Source organism: Lagenorhynchus albirostris, chromosome 1, assembly GCF_949774975.1.
Source record: "Lagenorhynchus albirostris chromosome 1, mLagAlb1.1, whole genome shotgun sequence".
Classification (NCBI taxonomy): domain Eukaryota; kingdom Metazoa; phylum Chordata; class Mammalia; order Artiodactyla; family Delphinidae; genus Lagenorhynchus; species Lagenorhynchus albirostris.
This window is the reverse complement of record NC_083095.1, coordinates 136,214,810-136,232,862: the sequence shown is the minus strand read 5'-3', so window position 1 is coordinate 136,232,862 and position 18,053 is coordinate 136,214,810. Positions and strand designations below refer to the sequence as shown.

The following is an 18,053-nucleotide window of genomic DNA, read 5'->3' as shown; positions in this document are numbered from 1 at the left end:
GTGGTTTATTATGATGATTAGCTTCAATCTAGATTTGTACACAGGCAAAGCAGATATGAATTTTCATGTAAGCCCTCACAGCAAGTGACATGCAGGCATGCAGACCAGCTACCCAGGCCTCACCTGGCAGTCAGCCCTGAGCCACCCGAACCTCTTTGAAGGGCACACCAGGCAGTGGAGAATGGGCAAAACGACCTCTCCAGGGTCCTGCTGACTATAAGGATGCTTGGAGGATATCGAGCAGCCCATCAACTAGGGTTAAACAGAAACGTGCTGAGATCCTATTACTGAAAGTAACAAGTAAACTGAAACCGACATGACAGCGATAGGGTACATCTGCGTCCTCGGGTTTAACGGTGCTGTGGAATCAGCACCCCAAAGTTCTCCCTAAGCCAACGTCATCGCCCATCTCTGCGTTTCCTACGTGCTGGGAGCCAGGACGGAGTCAAGCGAAGTCTTTGGACACAGCCTCGACGAAGTTGGGCGCCGACATCAGGATGCCGATGGTGCAGAGGATGGTGAAGACCGAGAAGGCCATGAGGCACAGGCGGTCCACCACACAGGCCGCGAACTTCCACTCGCTGCACACGGCCTCGCTCTCGTCCTGGCAGCGGAAGCGGTGGGCGATGTAGCGTACCTCCTCCAGAATCTTGGCCAGGTCCGGGTCCCCCTCCGAGGGCTGGCCGCAGTGCAGCAGGTGCTCGTCGTGCGTGGGCGAGCAGGCCACGCGGCCGCACACGACCCCCGAGTCAGGGGTGGGCGCGCAGTGCACGCTGTCCAGGCCACGGAAGCCGATGTACAGCAGGTTGCCGTTGGTAGCCGGCGGCCCCGCCACGGTGCTCATCTCCACGCTGGCCAGGCTGCAGCGGCGCTGCTTGTGCTGGCAGGCCGGCCGCACCTTGTCCTCCCCCGGTCTCTTCATGCGCAGGAACCAGGCACACCAGTTCAGGAGGATGACTCTCGTCTGCAGAGACAGCACACCGTTAGGGTGGCCGGGAAGGGCGCACGGCTGATCCATCCAAGGGGATGCTGTGATACCAGCTAGACTTCGTGGGGGTGGACCCTAGGGGTGACAGGTCCCCAGGCCTTCCCAGGCGAGTTTACACAGGCAAGCAGTGCCAACGCGGTACAATGGTTGAATCGAATGTGAGGCAATGACAAAGCAATACAGAAAATCACCCTGGGAAGGAACTATGCGCACACTGCCATCTCAAGGAGGACAGCCTGTGTGGGAGGAGAGGGCTGTCTTCTAAAGAGAGCCCTGAGCTGGGGAACAGAGCAAGTCACCCTCTCCGGTCCTTCCTCATCTGGAACTAGGGACCACCAACTCTAACTCCCTGTGAGGTACGCCAGTGTGCAGTGACAAACTCACAAGGGCACCCCTGGAGATGTTAAAGTTTCAAGGGCAACCCTGTGGCATGTGTCAGACACCCCTAGCCTGAAGCAGTTCAGACTGTCACATTAGATCACTGCATTCCTTGCATGATGTCCTATCCTTGCAAAGTAGATTTTGGAACTTGTCCTGATAAAAGACAAGTGCCAAGAAAGTCATCGTGGAACAGACAAGGAGGGTAGCAGCTCCCAAGGTGACAGAAGTTTGCTGTGCCAATAGGTGCTAAGCTGTCGGGGTATAAGTACTTAGTAAGTTGTTTTGACCTGTTTAAATAATAGAACCGTTAGGTATTCCTCTTGTCCTAGGTGCTCTGTGGGGAAAAAAAAAAACCAAAACCCTGAGACATGAAAGGTGCTGTGAACCATGGGAGTTTAGGAACCTCTAACCTAACTCATTAGGCTGCAGTGAAGACTGAAGGAGATGATATGAGACAAAATGCTGTGAAAAGTCTGAAGCTGGGGTTGGCAGACTTTCTTTAAAGGGCCAGACAGTAAATATTTTAGCTTTGCTGATATAGTGCAAAATCAGCCATACATGCAAAAGAGCAAAGAGGCTTTTTTCCTAATAAAATTTTATTTGCAAAAGCAGTTGGCAGGTTGGATTTGGCCACCAGGGCCATAGTTTGCCGACCTCTGGCCTAAAGTGTTTTATAAACATACATTACCTGCATGCATAGAAGATGCTGGAGAGATTTGTTTCTCCCTTCTAATAGAAAGAAGGGAGCCTTGTGAAACCTCAATCCAGCTTTTAAAAAATTCTTGCAAGCCTATTTAGACAAGTGCAAGAAAAGTGAGCCCTTTCCCTGAAATGATCCAGATACTGATTTGAATTTTGGTTTATGATTGTAGGCAAATTCCATCAGCAGTGTAGCAGGTATGCTTCCCATCTGTAAGTGCAGGCAGCAAGTTGTGAAATTCGTGTCTGCCACCCTTCTTTTGGTAACCATTTTTATGACACTTATCAAAGATAACTGTAGTTATCTGGTCTGGAGACAGCAATGAAAAGAACAAGAAGGCGTAAGAGCAGTTTTGCAGCAGCTGTAAAGATTACCCTCTGTCCATCATAGGCGGCAATTTTTATCCTGCCCACACCCTATGGACATACTTCCAGAGCCTGGAAGAGCCAGCCTGCAGACCCTGTTTTCCGGGATTAGTAAGGAGCAGAAACACAGCCCCACGTGGACACGAGTCTCAAGACAAGCCATCTCACCTGGGCATCTCAGGGTTCAGTGAAGTGAGTATAATTCCCCCATTTTACAGATAAAGAAGCTGAGGCTCAGGGGGAGGCGGTGGGGAGTTTGGGGTGAGCAGATGCAAACCATTATACATAGAATGGTTAAACAACAAGGTCCTACTGTATAGCACAAGGAACTGTATTGAATATCCTATAATAAACCATAATGGAAAAGAATCTGAAAAAGAATATATATATATATGTATAACTGAATCACTTTGCTGTACACTAGAAACTAACACAACATTGTAAATCAACTATACTTGAATAAAATAAATAAAAAAAAAAAGAATCTGAGGCTCAAAGAGGCAAATAAATTGGGTCAAGGTCACACAGTGAGTTTGAGTCACCAAATGTGTTCAGACTTCCATAGCCTCATCTATAAAAGGGTCTGCTAGGTTCTCTGCAAGCCCCCTGTGACTTTAGCCAAACCCCCACTCAGAAGGCACCAGAAAGTTGGGGCCAGAGCTCAAGGGAGCACATGGGGCAGTGAGTGTGTCCAAACCCAGAGGCAGCCTGGAAGGGAGAGCTGAGCCTCAGATCTAGGGCTGTGCCTGCCAAGTGGGGGTCTGCACATTCCCTGGGGCATAGCTCAAGCTAAATCTATTTTGAATTTCTTGGCCTAAATCATTAGCTTTCAAGGCTAAAGCATCTCAGAAGATGAGATTATCCTCTTGGCATGTCTCAGACTGTGCTTGTGACCTCTGCTGTTAGGTTATGGTTTGGTTTCTGGCTGTGTGAATGTCGCATAATGCCACCGCACCGGCAGGGTCTTCTTCATGGCAACAGATCACAATGAAAGCCCCTCGGAGGCTGCTTATGTTTCATATACACTTGGAAAGAAAAAGAAATGCAGTGTGTTATATAAACTGAAAGAGAAATACAAGTTTCATATCTGCTTTGCACCATTGGCTTTAACATGCTCTTGCACTGAAAGGTGAATAATCAGCATATGCTCTTAATTCAGATTTTTCTGGAACAGTAAAGTGCTACCAGGTCATTAAAAATGGTTTTGTATCTTACTGCCTTAATCCCCTTGTCTTTACATCAGTCAAAACAGAAGAAATAAGAATATGTGTTTATATTTTGGCATCTGCATAAACACTGGAAGGAAAAAGAAATTAATTGAAATGGTTATCAATTGGTGGTGGAAGTAGGGGGAGGGGCAGGAATGGGAGCAGGAGTTCCTTATGTATAATTCTTTTTTTTTTTTTTTGCAGTACGCGGGCCTCTCCTGTTGCGGAGCACAGGCTCCGGACACGCAGGCTCAGCGGCCATGGCTCACGGGCCTAGCCGCTCCGGAGCATGTGGGATCCTCCCGGACCGGGGCACGAACCCGTGTCCCCTGCATCGGCAGGCGGACTCTCAACCACTGCACCACCAGGGAAGCCCATGTATAATTCTTTGATTTTGACTTCTGAAACATGTAAATGTTATTTCAAACAAATGGGTGGATAGACAAGAAAGTGTATCAGAGTTATAAAGAAGTCAGATGAGAATGTAGGTGAATGTGTGCAAATGTGTCTCAGCTTCTTTTTTTGAGGGGGGAGGGACTTCTCAAAACAAGCCCACAGACTGTGGTGATGTGACCCATGTGGGAGGTGGCACCATTTTGGGGAGCCCACTGCTGATGCCACGAGAGAATTATTATTACTATTATTTTTTTATATCTTTATTAGAGTAAAATTGCTTTACAATGGTGTGTTAGTTTCTGCTTTATAACAAAGTGAATCAGTTATACATATACATATGTTCCCATATCTCTTCCCTCTTGCGTCTCCCTCCCACCCTCCCCATCCCACCCCTCTAGGTGGTCACAAACCACCTAGCTGATCTCCCTGTGCTACGCGGCTGCTTCCCAACTACCTATCCACTTTACGCTTGGTAGTGTATATAAGTCCATGCCTCTCTCTCGCTTTGTCACAGCTTACCCTTCCCCCTCCCCATATCCTCAAGTCCATTCTCTAGTAGGTCTGTGTCTTTATTCCTGTCTTACCCCTAGGTTCTTCATGACATTTTTTTTTCTTAAATTCCATATATACAGAGTGAAGTAAATCAGAAAGAGAAAGACCAATACTGTATGCTAACACAAGAGAATTATTAAGTGTAAGGATTTGCTGTGGAAAAGAATTCAAGGGCAGTCACTCTGTAAAGCCAATTTCTTAAAAAAAAAAGTGGTCTTGCCTAAGTTAATTTTTGGGTAACTGTAAATTATTGCACAATGGATATTTTTAGAAGGGCCAGGAACTCCCTGCTCCTGGATATTAAGGGAATGCATCTTACATCTTGCAGTTACATTTAGTGCACTGGTGAGTCCTAAATTGACTCGGAACTTGGAGGCAAGATTTATGAGTCTGCAAAGACAGGCTTGTTTTGGCATGAGAGGGCTTCTTTAGCTCCCAACTGTCCCTAAGCCATGCTCTCTCAATGGGAAGACTGGAGGGTTTGTGGGGCCCAAGTAAGAAGTGGGGTGAGGGGTGGGGGGGCAGCTCTGCCCTGCCGGGGGTTTGGTCACACCAAGTGAGGCGGGGAAAGTCCAGGCCCTGCTTGTCCCCCAGGCAAGGTTTCCCAAGAGCCCGGCGAGGGTGGTGTAGAGCTTTGGACATTGGACTCCAATGGAGCACGGCCCATGGCTGGGGAAGCATCAGCACACGTCACAACACATCAGTGCTGGGAGGCACTGGGACCATGTGGCCTGACCTGGGCTCAGATGACAAACATTTATTTACCATCCATTTCCTTTTTATTTTTTAATATTTATTTATTTATTTAGCTGCGCCAGGTCATAGTTGCAGAACTCAGGATATTCTTTGCCGTGTGCAGGATCTTGAGTTGTGGCATGCGAACTCTTAGTTGCGGCATGTGGGATCTAGTTCCCTGACCAGGGATCAAACCCGGGCCCCTGCACTGGGAGCACAGAGTCTTATCCATTGGACCACCAGGGAAGTCCCATCCATCCATTTCCTTTTATCGCATCCTCCTTCCCCACTGTTAACTACTTATACCTTTATTTTATAGGCTTTTGGCTAAATCACTTTCCTATGTGTATTGTGATAAAAGAAAGTTTCACATACTGAGATATAGGGAAGTCATTCTGGCTTATACATGAGTTAACTTGAATTTGATGCTAACTAAAAGAGCCTGTTTGTGGCCTATCAAACAGACATCTGCTTTAATTATTAGAGAAAAGGGCACATTGACCAGAAGTAAAGAATGTCCATAATAAAAATAAAGATTAAATGCCTCTCTTCCTGGAACACCAATGCTGGTCCTCCAATGATAAGACTCCCTTCTCAGGCGCCAAGGCCATGCCGACTTGCCATGTACGTGCTAATCTGTGTTTTTGTTTTGTTTTGTTTTGTTTACCTTGAAGAAATGTAACCCCGACTCATTTCATGTTCTTTGTTCTGACAGGATATAAAACTGTGCTGAAAACCCTGCTTCTCCAGAGCAGCTTCTCAGATTAATCTGGGAAGCCGGCTTCTAGGCTAGTCCTCAGTTTGACTCAAATAAAACTCTTTTCTATTCTTCTTATTGATAGTTTATTGATTATTTTCATTGACAACTGATTGTATATATTTGTACACTGTTCACTCTATTTCTTACTCTTTTCCCTCCCCATTCTGTTTTGAAGATCCAACCAGCAGCTGTGTGCTCAGCTTGTGTGTTGCTTCTAACAGTGTACGTGCAAAAAGGAGGTTTAGAAACACTGTCCAGTGAAAGGTGCAGAGTGTTCGACCTGAGCCCTGCTCTGGGATATCAGATTGTAAGGACAGCCCCATGGGACCCTAAGAGCATTCACCATACTGCCCTGGAAGCAGAGATATGCAGACAGGTAAGAAATTGCAGCTTTTTGTTTAGGAATGCTAGCTGTTTGTGGGATTTTTAAAAAGATAAGTCATCCTCAGAGCCTCCTCTGGGGAGGGGCCCTGACCCCCCCTCTGGTGGAGGAGCTGGGGAGGAACTCACCCACTTGGGCATCTTGCCACCGTCGGGGTCGTGGTGGTGGTACTGTAGCACGATCACTGTGACGACCACGGAGAGGCCCACGATGATCATGGTACTAGCGAAGTACTGGGCTGCAGAGAGAGCAGATGCAGGGGAGACCTGGGGCCTAGGTCATAGCGTGTCACCATGGCACAGTGCAGGGGACCCAGACTGTGTCTTGACCACCAGGGGCTGGGGAGCAATGCCCAAGAGCAGAGCAGGACCTCCTCCAGGCCTGTAGCCCACCACGCACATTCCTGGTGGGCAGATGCCAATCCAGAGCGCACAGACCTCCTCCTCCCACCCTGCTGAGCGGCCTCACCAGCTGACTGCACTGCTGGGAACCCTGCCTGCCTCACCCTTCAGTGAAAGCTAACTGCACCTCACAGGATGGTGATAAGGTTGTCCGATGAGAAAGCACCATTGTCAGAACTGAAACCACCTGGCACAGAGGGTGTGATCACCACTGTGATGACGGCAGGCCACGGACAGGCTTCGGGGATCTAGCAAGGGCAGACCTGGGTGCCACTGGCTGACTTATCAGACCTGGAAAATGACTCTACTAATGATAGAGTCTGCCCCCATCTACTTACTGAGAGCCACACGGGTGGGGAGTGCCAGCTGTGCAGCCGGAAGAAGAGGTCAGCTGCAGTGTCTTTTCAGGCTGAGAACATCAGCTTCAGCTCTGATGGGCAAGGATGCATTTCTCCACCTTGGACCAGGTGAGAAGCAGCATGGAGTTTCCCCCCCGGTCCACTGGCGGCCGTCTGTGAGCCTGGACAGACCACTCAACCTCTCTGGGCCTCAGCTTCTTCACCAGTATAACAGGGATGGAAATGCCTTCTCTGCAGGGTTTGCACAAGGATTAGCAATTTTATGGGCCAAGGGTATAGGAGAAAGCTGGCATGGGTGGGCATTCCTTAATTTCCAACTCTGATTAATAAACCTTCAGTGTGGGGGAGGCATAAATTAGGAGGTTGGGATTAACATACACACGACTATATATAAAATAGATAACTAACAAGGACCTACTGTATTATACAGGGAACAATACTCAATATTTTGTAATAATTGTAGGTTATTTGTAAAAACCTATAAGGGAAAAGAATCAGGCTGTACACCTGAAACCAACACAACATTGTAAATCAATAAAATAAATAAATAAAATAAAAAGGGATTAGAAGCAAAGATGGATTCAAGTATAAAAAGAGTATTAAAAAATAACAAAACAAAATATATATACACACAATGCCTCTCTAAGCAACAGAATAAATTATCCTAACATAAATGCAAACAAACAAACAAAGCCTCAGTGTGGCCAACCACCAAGGGGCTGGGCCCTTAAAGAAAGCATCCTGGTACGAGGCTAAGTGTCCAGCCACACACTTGGTTAAAAACACCTCCTGCCCTCCAGGCAGGCAGGAACTCATTGCTCTCCCAGGGAGACCAAGAGGAACCTACAAGGAGCTACCAGACTTATCATCAGCATCAGGGACCTCTGGGGAGGGAAGGGAGGGGGAACCAAACTGTGACTGTTATGGGCTGCATACTCTGTCCCCCTAAAATTTATATGTTGAAGCTGTAAACCCCAAGTACCTTAGAATGTGACTGTGTTTGAAGAGAGGGCATTTAAAGAGGGAATTAAGTTAAAATGAGATTGTTAGTGTGGCACCTGGTCCAATCTGACTGGTGTCCTTATTATAAGAAGGGGAAATTTGGACACACAAGGAGGCACAGGGATGTGAAGATACAAAGGAAAGACCATGTGGGGACACAGCAGAGGGTGCCCATCTGCAAGAAAAAGAAAGAGACCTCAGGAGAAACCAACCCTGCCGGTTGGAGGTTCCAGCCTCCAAAACTGTGAGCACATAAATTTTTCCTGTGTAAGGCACCCAGTCTGTGGAATTTTATTGTGGTAGCCTTAGCAGACTAATACAATGACCTATGGAGGGATCCAGGCTGACTGGATCCCACAGCTGAAATCTCGACAACAGAGGTCAAAGGCCAACAGCATCCCATCCTTCTAGATGTGGGCTATGCACCAACCAAGTCTGTGGGTTCATCAGACACAACAGGGTCTGCCGACTGCCCCTTTAAGGGTGGTTTCTGCTGCAGGTCTCTATTGAAAGCATTGTGCTAGAAGGTAGAAAGGATGGGGTCAGAATGTCAGGTTGAAAGAAGGTTCCTTGCTTCCAGGATGGTACGGAGAGAAATACGACACCCTCAGAGGCTTTTTATACCAACAGTCTGTCTGGTCAAAATATTACACATCCAGAAACCTCCAATAAGAAGGGCCTTGGCTTCTTAATTCGTGAAGCCTGGCGATATCGTGTAAGGCACCCCACTCCTACTTACCCCTGGTTAACCACACAGGATTGCCACCCGTATACTGCTTTCCTGTTTCTGACCTCCACCGCCAAATGGGAGTGGGGACTCTCATTAAAACTAATATCTATTGGCAGAATGTTTGCTTCCTGTCCTCACAACTGGCTTGGAGGTCTGGTTCCCTGACCAGGAATAGAACCCTGGCTGCAGTGGCCAGGGTACTGGGTCCTAACCTCTGGGCCACTGAGCACCCCTCGGCACACTCCTGCTAATTCCAGTCCAGTCCAGGGAGGTTCACAGCAACAGGTGATGCTGCCTCCTGTCTCTGTCATCCTTCCTTGGGCAAAAGGTCATCCTTACACCTGCCTTTGTGTGTGGTTTGTGCGTCCCCTGCTGGACCAGTCCCTGCTTCACCTACACCCTACTCACATGACTGACTTTCCCTGCTAATTGCAGAGCCTAAAGAGTAAATACCTACATCCTTGTCCCGCTGCCCCGAAGCTAGTGATTGTTTAATCTTTAGTTCAGAATGGCTCCCCTTTGATAGTTTAACAAAGGGAAGACCTCCGCCCCTTGAAGGTACTTAGCCCAAGGGGCTAAGAGGGCTGTGCCCCTCTGCTGGTTTCCCTGGTAACCGATGGGCCAATCTGACTTCAATTCCCCTAGATAACTGGTGGGGTGTCACTCCAGGACCCTTTTGCTTCAGATGCGTAAGATCTCCCATCTACCAAACAACTGATGTCCTGTCTCTGGACTCTTTCTTCAGTCTTGAGTCTGGGCAAGTATAGGGCTTGCAGGCCTGCGAGTTGCAGCCCAACATGTGGCCAAAACATATTTGTCCTGTTCACCTTCCCTCACAATCATTAACTTTCTACAGAGACATCGCGTTATCTCAAGAAACAATGGCTGAGAGTTAACGTGTAACAAATAATTTGTGGAAAAACAGTGACTCAAGCTAAAATAATGCATCTTTAATGGTAAAAATCTCTGGCTCCATAACAAGTGTGAGGGGGGCATTGTGGGAGAAAAGGGGGCATTTCTGCATCTCAAGGCCAAACCACCAAGCCAGACTCCCCCTCCCCTTCTATGTGCCACGTAAGCAGAGGCCATGGGTCAGTTACAGCAAGTCATCTCCTCACAGCAGAAAAGGGGGGCCATGCAGCTCTCCAGTCTCCTGCGGGACACGTTTCTGCTCCCTGCCTGTGCTGCAAAATCCCAGGCACTCTCTAAGCCCATGTCTTTAGAGGAGCTGGATGCTTGCTTACCTATCAAGGGCACTGAGTCAGAGGTCGCAGGCATGATCTCAGCCACCAGCAGCATGAAGACGGTAAGAGAGAGTAAAACTGTGATCCCTGGAACAGAGACATACAGTGGTCCCTGAGACAGAACAGATGGTAAGGCCTGAACTCCATCCAGCCCAAGAGTCAAAGGAGGTGTGGAGGGAGGGATGGTGGTGGCCATGACATTCCTGAAACCAAATGCACGGTTTTCTATATTGATGGGAATGGGCATCTTTCTGGGGACAGTCTGTGCCATTTACTGGAGTCCCAGAGGAGTCCCTGGGAAAACAAACTTAGGAGCCAGAACTTTAGAAAAACAACTCAAAATAAATCATTGACCTCAGCACATGTATCTCTCATTTTCTTTATTACATTAGTATCGAGAGGTAGTTTCATGTAGCAGGAAAAAGAAAACATACAGTTTGAAGACCTGGCTTTTGTTCTTGACTTTTCTACTTACTAGCTGTGTGACCTTGGATAGGTCATTTAATGTGCCTGAGGCTCTTGTATGAATGAAAAATATCACCTGCCATATCAGTAAACAAAGGATGTTGCAGCCATCAAGCCATCACATTACAGCCTCCCCAGTGGGGCACCCTGAGGGGACTCAGGATGAGAAAACACAGGATACTGGCCCCAGAGAGCTGAGGTGCATATCAAAGGAGTGATTTCAGTGAGCCCAGACTCTTGCATCTTCCCATACACAGAAAAGCACCATCCCGGAGCACAGGCTCCAGACGTGCAGGCTCAGCAGCCGTGGCCCACTGGCCCAGCCGCTCCATGGCACGTGGGATCCTCCCAGACCAGGGCACGAACCCACGTCCCCTGCATCGGCAGGCGGACTCTCAATCACTGCGCCACCAGGGAAGCCCTTTGGTTTTCTTTAATCAACAGTAATCTTTTGATGTTTTGACCACCTGGTCTTTGTGGCAGAAACTCCCATATACCCTGGCTCCTCCCTTCCCTCTTCAGAGCCGTCCCTAGAACTATCTGAGATGCTATGTCTCAGGCTTGAAGTCCTCAGAAAGTCCACCAAATAAAACATAATTCTTAACTTTTCGGTTGAACATTTTTTTTCAGTTGACACTCACAGTCAGAAGTTCTAGGTTTGAGAATGATTTCTATGTGTACCAAATAGGATCTTTAGTAACTCTCTGAGATGCTGAGGAGCTCATTTCACCAATCTAAATCATAGTTTTCTTATCTTCCTATTGGAGGATAATCAGGAATTACACTGTGTGTGGCCATATATAGATGCAAGCTGATACTATATTAAACTAAACTGTGTCCTGTCCACAATGAATTCCAGCTGGTTGCCACCAAGGGGTGGGGTGGGGTGGCAGAAGCGGAGAAGGTACAGGCCCCTCAGGGAAGAATTGGTTCTTCCCTGGGCATCCCCATCCTCTCTTCAGGATCAGAGGAGCCTGTGGAATCTCAAGAGGGCCTGGCCATCCTGCACAGCGGGCTGTGGTATCAGGGAGCCACCCTGGGCTGGGATGCATGGAGTGGGCCCTGGACATCTCTGCACCTAGAGCCCAGACTGCCATCCTCAAGGCAGGGCCCTCCCATCCCAGCTCAGACCCGGTACTCACCCAGGGAGATTTTCTCCCCAGAGTCTGCAGGGAGCAAGAACACGAGGAGGGCCAGGGCAGAGATGAGCACACAGGGAATGAGAAGGTTGAGGCCATAGTAGAGGGTCCTGCGGCGGATGGTGACAGTGAAGGTCACATCCGGGTACGGCTCTTTGCAGCACTCATAGAACTTCTCACTCCGCTTGCCAGGGATCCCTTCGGTTCCAGGGGAAGAAAGGAACCACCGTTGAATAAAAGGATGCAGTTTATTTTAAGGGGTTATAACACACACAGAGCCATGGAATTTGTTAAGTGCAAAACACTGGCTAATTGTTGTCTGAAAAAATGCTTTAGGTTTATTATAGATTTATTTAAGGGTATCTTAGTGATATTTGAACAAATTGACAGGTTTTTTATGTATTCAAATTACATGTGCTCTAGGCTGAATGTGTCCCCTGCAAGGTTCATATGTTGAAATCCTAACCTCCACAGTGATGGTTATTTGGAGGTGAGGCCTTTGGGAGGTGATTAGGTCATGAGGGGGAGCCCTTGGGAATGGAATTAGTGCCCTTATAAAAGGGACCCCAGAGAGCTCCCCTATTCCTGCTGCCATGTGAGGACACGGCCTGAAGACAGCTGTCTGTGAACCAGGAAGCAGGTCCTCACCAGACGCTGAGTCTGCCAGCACCTTGATCTTGGACTCCCAGCCTCCAAACTATGAGAAATAACTGTCTGTTGTTTATAAGCTACCCAGTCTATGGCATTCTGTTATAGCAGCCTGAACGGACTAAGACACCATGATTATAAATAATACACTGTAAACTCGACACCATTATAAATGTAATTATTGTTTTCTATTTAAAATCATCAAATATAGGTTCCCATCAACTGCAATTTGCTGTTCCACCTGATTTTAGGGATAAAGCAGATTTGAATAATGTAGAGATGCCCATACTAGCACTGACCTTACCATAACTGCAAGTTCCTTATGGAAAGCACTGAATTTTCTCATTGTTTTTTGTTTCTCATCCTAGAGCTCTCAGTAAATCATGGAGAATGCTGCAGGGTTCAATAACTGCTCATGCTGAAAAGCAGAGTGGAAAATCCCAAACTTTTTAAGCCAGCACAGTAATAAAGCAGCTTCCTTCTATGTTGCCAGTATCACGTCTTTGCTGGGCTTACCCACAAGGTCCCATTCTCCATTTGGGATATAGCCGCTGATGTCTGCCTCCTGCATTTGCAGATCCAAGGACCACCCTCCATAAGACCAGGACCCAAACTTCAGTTTGCACTGCTGCACATCAAAGGGGAACCATCGCACATCAATGTAGCAGGAGCTCTTGAAGATGCCTACATGGGCAATGAGACAAACCAAGATGAAAGCTGGCTGAGACCTGCTTTAAACACACAGCAGTCTCACACAGTTGGTAGGAATGTAAATTGGTGCAGCCACTATGGGAACAGTACGGGGGCTCCTCAAAAAATTACAAAAAGAACTAAAAATGATCCAGCGATCCCACTCCTGGGTATACATGGAAAGGAAACAAAATCAGTATCTCACAAAGATATTTGTACCCCACTGCAGCATTACTCACAATAGCCAAGACATGGAAACAACCTAAGTTTCTGTTGATGGATAAACAGATAAAATATTATATATATATGTGTGTGTGTGTGTGTGTGTGTGTGTGTGTGTATACATAAAATCAAATTTATGTGGATTATATGGAATATTATTCAGCCTTTAAAAAGATGAAAATCCTGCCATTTGCAACAACATGGATGAAACTGGAGGGCTTTATGCTAAGTGAAATAAGCCACACACAGAAAGACAGATCCTGTATAATATCACTTACATGAAGAATTTTTAAAAAAAAAGTTTAACTCATAGAAACAGAGTAGAATGGCGGTTGCCAAGGGCTGGAGGGTGGGGGAAATGGGAGAGAGGTTGATCAAAAAGGGAACAAACTTTCAGTTATAAGGTGGATTCATTTTGAGGATCTAACGTACAGCATCGTGACTACAGTTAATAATATTTTATATTTGAAATTTACTATGTGAGGTGATGGGTGTGTTAATTAACCTGATTGTGGAAATAAATGATTTCACAATATATATGCATATGCATGTGTGTGTGTGTGTGTGTGTGTATACACATGCATATGCATATATATCACGTATATACATACATATAGTATACATATATATGTGTATGTGTATATATATATTACAATTTCATTTGTCAACTACACCTCAATAATGCTGGAAAAAATATTAAAAATAAAAATAAATGCACAGCAATCCCTTGGTCTCCATCCCATACACTATTCGTAACACACAAAGCCTACTCTTCATGGAGTAAAAAGCTTGCTATCCTGATCAAGCATCAGCCGGTTAAACGATGCATCATTTCTGATGCTCTGCATGTCTCATGATCAATGCTGTGCACACATCCCCTGGACCATTTGAGATCCCTTCAGGAGGAAGCAGTGTGAGTACCAGGGCCTCTCACCTGGGTGTGACCAGAGAGGCTTCAGCCCATCCTGCCCATCCAAACTAGACCTGTCCAGGACAAGCTGAGTCTTTCTGGAAAAATTTCTAGAAAAGAGTTCAGTTGAAGCTTTACTGTCTTTTACATTTCAAAGGCTACACCGACATTTTCTGTTCTGAGCAAAGAATTCAACATTCTGTAAACTTGCTCTTGCCATGCATGTGCATCTCCAAATTCTAAACAGTAAGAGAGATGTAAAGAATGTAAAAAAAAATCCTATAGAAGCTGATAAAAATGATGAAGAGCTTAGAAACAGAATCTGAAAGGTCTGTGTGCGTCTGTGTGACTGTGTTCGGTGAGGAGCAGGAAAAACATTTTCTTTAGATTAAAAATTGAGAACATACTTGGTTATCTAGAAATATATATGGAAGATAATTTTAACTAGCCTGAATTCTAGATTATAAACAGAACAAAACCTAATAGGTTTTAGCTGAAGAGGTAGTGTTTGGACAAAAGCTAGAGTTTCCACTGAAAAGAGGGACAGGACAAGTTGGGAGTAAATTTGCCAACAGGTCACTGAGATAATTCCACACCGGCCATTTATGCCCATGTGCTCCTTGCTGCCCAGAGAAAGACCAGAAGGCAGTGATGGCACAAATAGCTAAGGGTCCCAGTGCTCACAGGGACAAGGCAGATGCTCTGTAAATTTCTGCTTCCAAATTAAAAAAAAATGAATGGAGGGACTCAACTTGCTAACAGGGACCCCCCACCCACCCACAGTCAAACTGGGAAAGGATAATAAACTTCCTGTCTCCTCAAGTCCCTTTAAACAGGATTTGCAGCATTACATCCAATGTCCACAGGAATCTGGAAATCATTACAGACACTGCCCTCCCATTAATGGGCTGAATCCCCCAAAACTCTCACTGCTGGTAGAAAATAAAACTGTAACTGTAGTATTCCATTTCTATCAAATGACCAGAAAAAGAGACTCTCTAGAGGCAGAAAGGAGGTCAGTGGTTGCCTCGGGCCGGCAGTGAGGGTGGGGACTAACTGCAAACAGGCAAAAGGGATCTTTGGGGGGGTGATGGAAAATGTTCTAGAACTAGATTGCAGTCGTGGTCGTACACTCTGTGAATTTACTAAAAATCATTGAATTGTGCACTTAAGATGGGTCAATTGTATAATACGTAACTTACACTTCAATAATGCTGTTAAAAAATAAAAATATGACATGGGAAAGAAGTCATTTCCTAATAACCAAGTCTATTTCAAAGCTTGCATCTGAAGCACTTTTTGCCTGTTTAGTTGCTGGAGCAGAGCAGCTTCCCAGTTCAGGTCTACACGACCCCAGGCACAGTCTTGCTGCCTGAACCAGACAACCCCACACTCTCTAGACCAGAGTAGGGGACACTCCCACAATCAAAGCTCCATGTGCCCTCCTGACAGACTCCGGGGGCCATGCAGGCTGGGATGTAGGAACTGGCCCCAAAGGGGCTGCTGCACAGAGGGCTTGGGGGTCAGGAGGACTGCTCCCGTGGCTGAAAATAGCCTCAGCCTTCAGAACAACCCGCAGCCCAGTATTCTTCTATGCTGATGACTGCTGGAGGTCATTTTCCAAAATAGTTCTCATGCTAGAAGCTGCAACTTCTAGGCCTGGTGTAAAAGAGTGTACCAGTGATAGAAGACCCATCCCCAAGGTCTTTGTTAGGAGGAAGGCTTGCGTGGCCTGGGGGAGGAGAGGAGGGGCTGAGGAAGAAGCAAGGAAGCACAAGGTTTAAGACACAAAACCTGAAAGTCTGGAGTCCTTCCATCTCCTCAGACAATAATGGATGGTATCTGCCTGTGACAGGTTCAATCCCTGATGCGTTCGTTTACCTACATGTGGGCTAGGCCGCTGGTTGATGAGGGTGGTTCTAACGGGAATAAACACAGATCCTGCCCTTGGGACTCTTATCCTCTGCTAATGAGAAAGAGAATGTAAACAACAACTCAGGAGGCAAAGCCAGCTTTGCTGTGAGCTGTGAGATGGATCCAAGGGCACAAGATGGGGCTGACTGCTGGAGGTGTGTGTGTGTGTGTGTGTGTCTGTGAGGGTGTGTGGTGTGTGTGAGCATAGTGTGTGGTATGTTTTTTGTGTGATGTGTCTATACGTGTGGTGTGTATGTATGGCGTTAGTGGGTGACGTGTGCACGTGTGTGTGTGTGTGTGTGTGTGTGTGTGTGTGTGTGTGTGTGGTGTAGGTGTTGGTGGTGAGGGGGGAGGTGGCTGCAGGCTGCCTGGGAACAGAAAGTTAAACAAACAGTTGCAGTGGGGGAAATAACCCTGGAAAATAACATGTGAAAAATCATCTAGATTTAAAGAAATCTGTTAATATCTTGAGGGCACGAAGCCTGGGTTTCCCATGGCATGGATCACTCACAAGCAGCCCAAGGCCCTGTGAACTGACAGGAATGATGGGAGGAGATTCAACCCCAGCAGTTACCCATCAGCTGCCTGAGAAGGAGAGACGCTCTTTCAGGAAGAAATCACTGATGAGTCCCTTGGAAACCACCTGTTCTCACCTCTAACAAGCAGGTGGGCTTTAATGCACGCACTCAAGAAGCCAGCCCAGCAAGGTCACCATCTCACCCCGACACTGGAGGGCAGCACATACCCAGGTACCCAGTGCAGTGGGAAGGAAAACGCAGGCTGTGAGGAGGAAATGACCTGGATGTTGGTTGCAGGCTATAAGGAGAACAGAAATGACCTGACAACGGAGACTTGTTTTAGTTGTGGATGAACTTTAAAGAACACAGGACAGACAATAAGGACAGAGGACATGTGTTGGCAAAGACAGCTTAAGCCACGATCCCAAGAGGAAGACAGCATTGCCACGCTCAGGGAATACATGCAAGCACAGAGGAGAAGTCAGGAGGGCTGGGCGTGCGTGGAGGCTAAGGATGCTCAGAGCTCAGAGCCAGCCGCTGCCCCTGCGGGCACCGTCGGGCACCCCAACCTCCTTCATGCTGTCTAACTGCAGGGGACAAAGGGAGCAGCACTTACCTGGAGGGAGGTACTGGCAGTGCCCAGAAGAATTCACTAACACGTTGGTGTGGAACGTGGCGTCAAACCGCTCATCAGCACTGGAAACAGGAGAAGGATCCGTGAGCCAGCCCGGCGGGGCAGTGGGTTCCCCATGCCCTTAGGGCAGTTGTTCCTGCAGTCCGAGCGGTCTGAGAGCCCCACCTGTGGCTGACCTGGAAGGTCTTCCCAGAGCACAGGGGGAAGAGACCAGTGCCCACCTCCATTTCATAGGGATGCCTATTTTTTCCATATGCATATAAAACAAAGCTCTTAGCAAAAATGAAACCTGAAGACAACTTAGGAGGACATTGGCAGATTAGACATTTCAATCCATCTGCAGGAGATAAAGAGTGGGGGGAAGCACAGCGCCCCTCTATCAGCCCTTAAGGGTGGGATTTGGACCCACTGTGTTCAAGGCCCTAGTTCCAGCCCCTTGAATGGATCCAAAGCTCGGTTGGTGCTTGAGAAATCCATCTTGAGTGACTGAGGCTGCAGGTGCATGGGGGAGCTGGGCAGCCCCAAGGAGTACGGGGCTCCAGGATTAGTGATGACAGGAAGGAGCACAGGTGGAGACAGAAGAATTAGGTTCAAGTGTAGAAGAATGCACTCCAGCCCCACCCCCTGCCCATGGTCAGAACCTCCTACAGCCAGGAGTTACCAACCTGGTTAAAGGGGGCACACAAAACGGAAAGGAAAAACAATTAAGA

At 47.2% G+C, this 18,053-nt stretch overlaps 1 protein-coding gene across 1 annotated transcript in view; it reads right to left on the bottom strand.

Moving 5' to 3' along the window:
- Positions 1 to 445: 445 nt before the first annotated feature.
- The window catches only part of CHRNA7 (cholinergic receptor nicotinic alpha 7 subunit), a 124,685-nt gene continuing 107,077 nt past the window's right edge, over positions 446 to 18,053 (bottom strand). The window contains exons 5-10 of the mRNA XM_060170318.1: positions 17,326 to 17,405; positions 12,972 to 13,139; positions 11,811 to 12,005; positions 10,204 to 10,290; positions 6,596 to 6,705; positions 446 to 964 (exon numbers count right to left, since the gene is read on the bottom strand). Of these exons, the coding sequence (XP_060026301.1) occupies positions 446 to 964; positions 6,596 to 6,705; positions 10,204 to 10,290; positions 11,811 to 12,005; positions 12,972 to 13,139; positions 17,326 to 17,405 (1,159 nt within the window). The remainder of the gene's footprint in view (positions 965 to 6,595; positions 6,706 to 10,203; positions 10,291 to 11,810; positions 12,006 to 12,971; positions 13,140 to 17,325; positions 17,406 to 18,053) is intronic.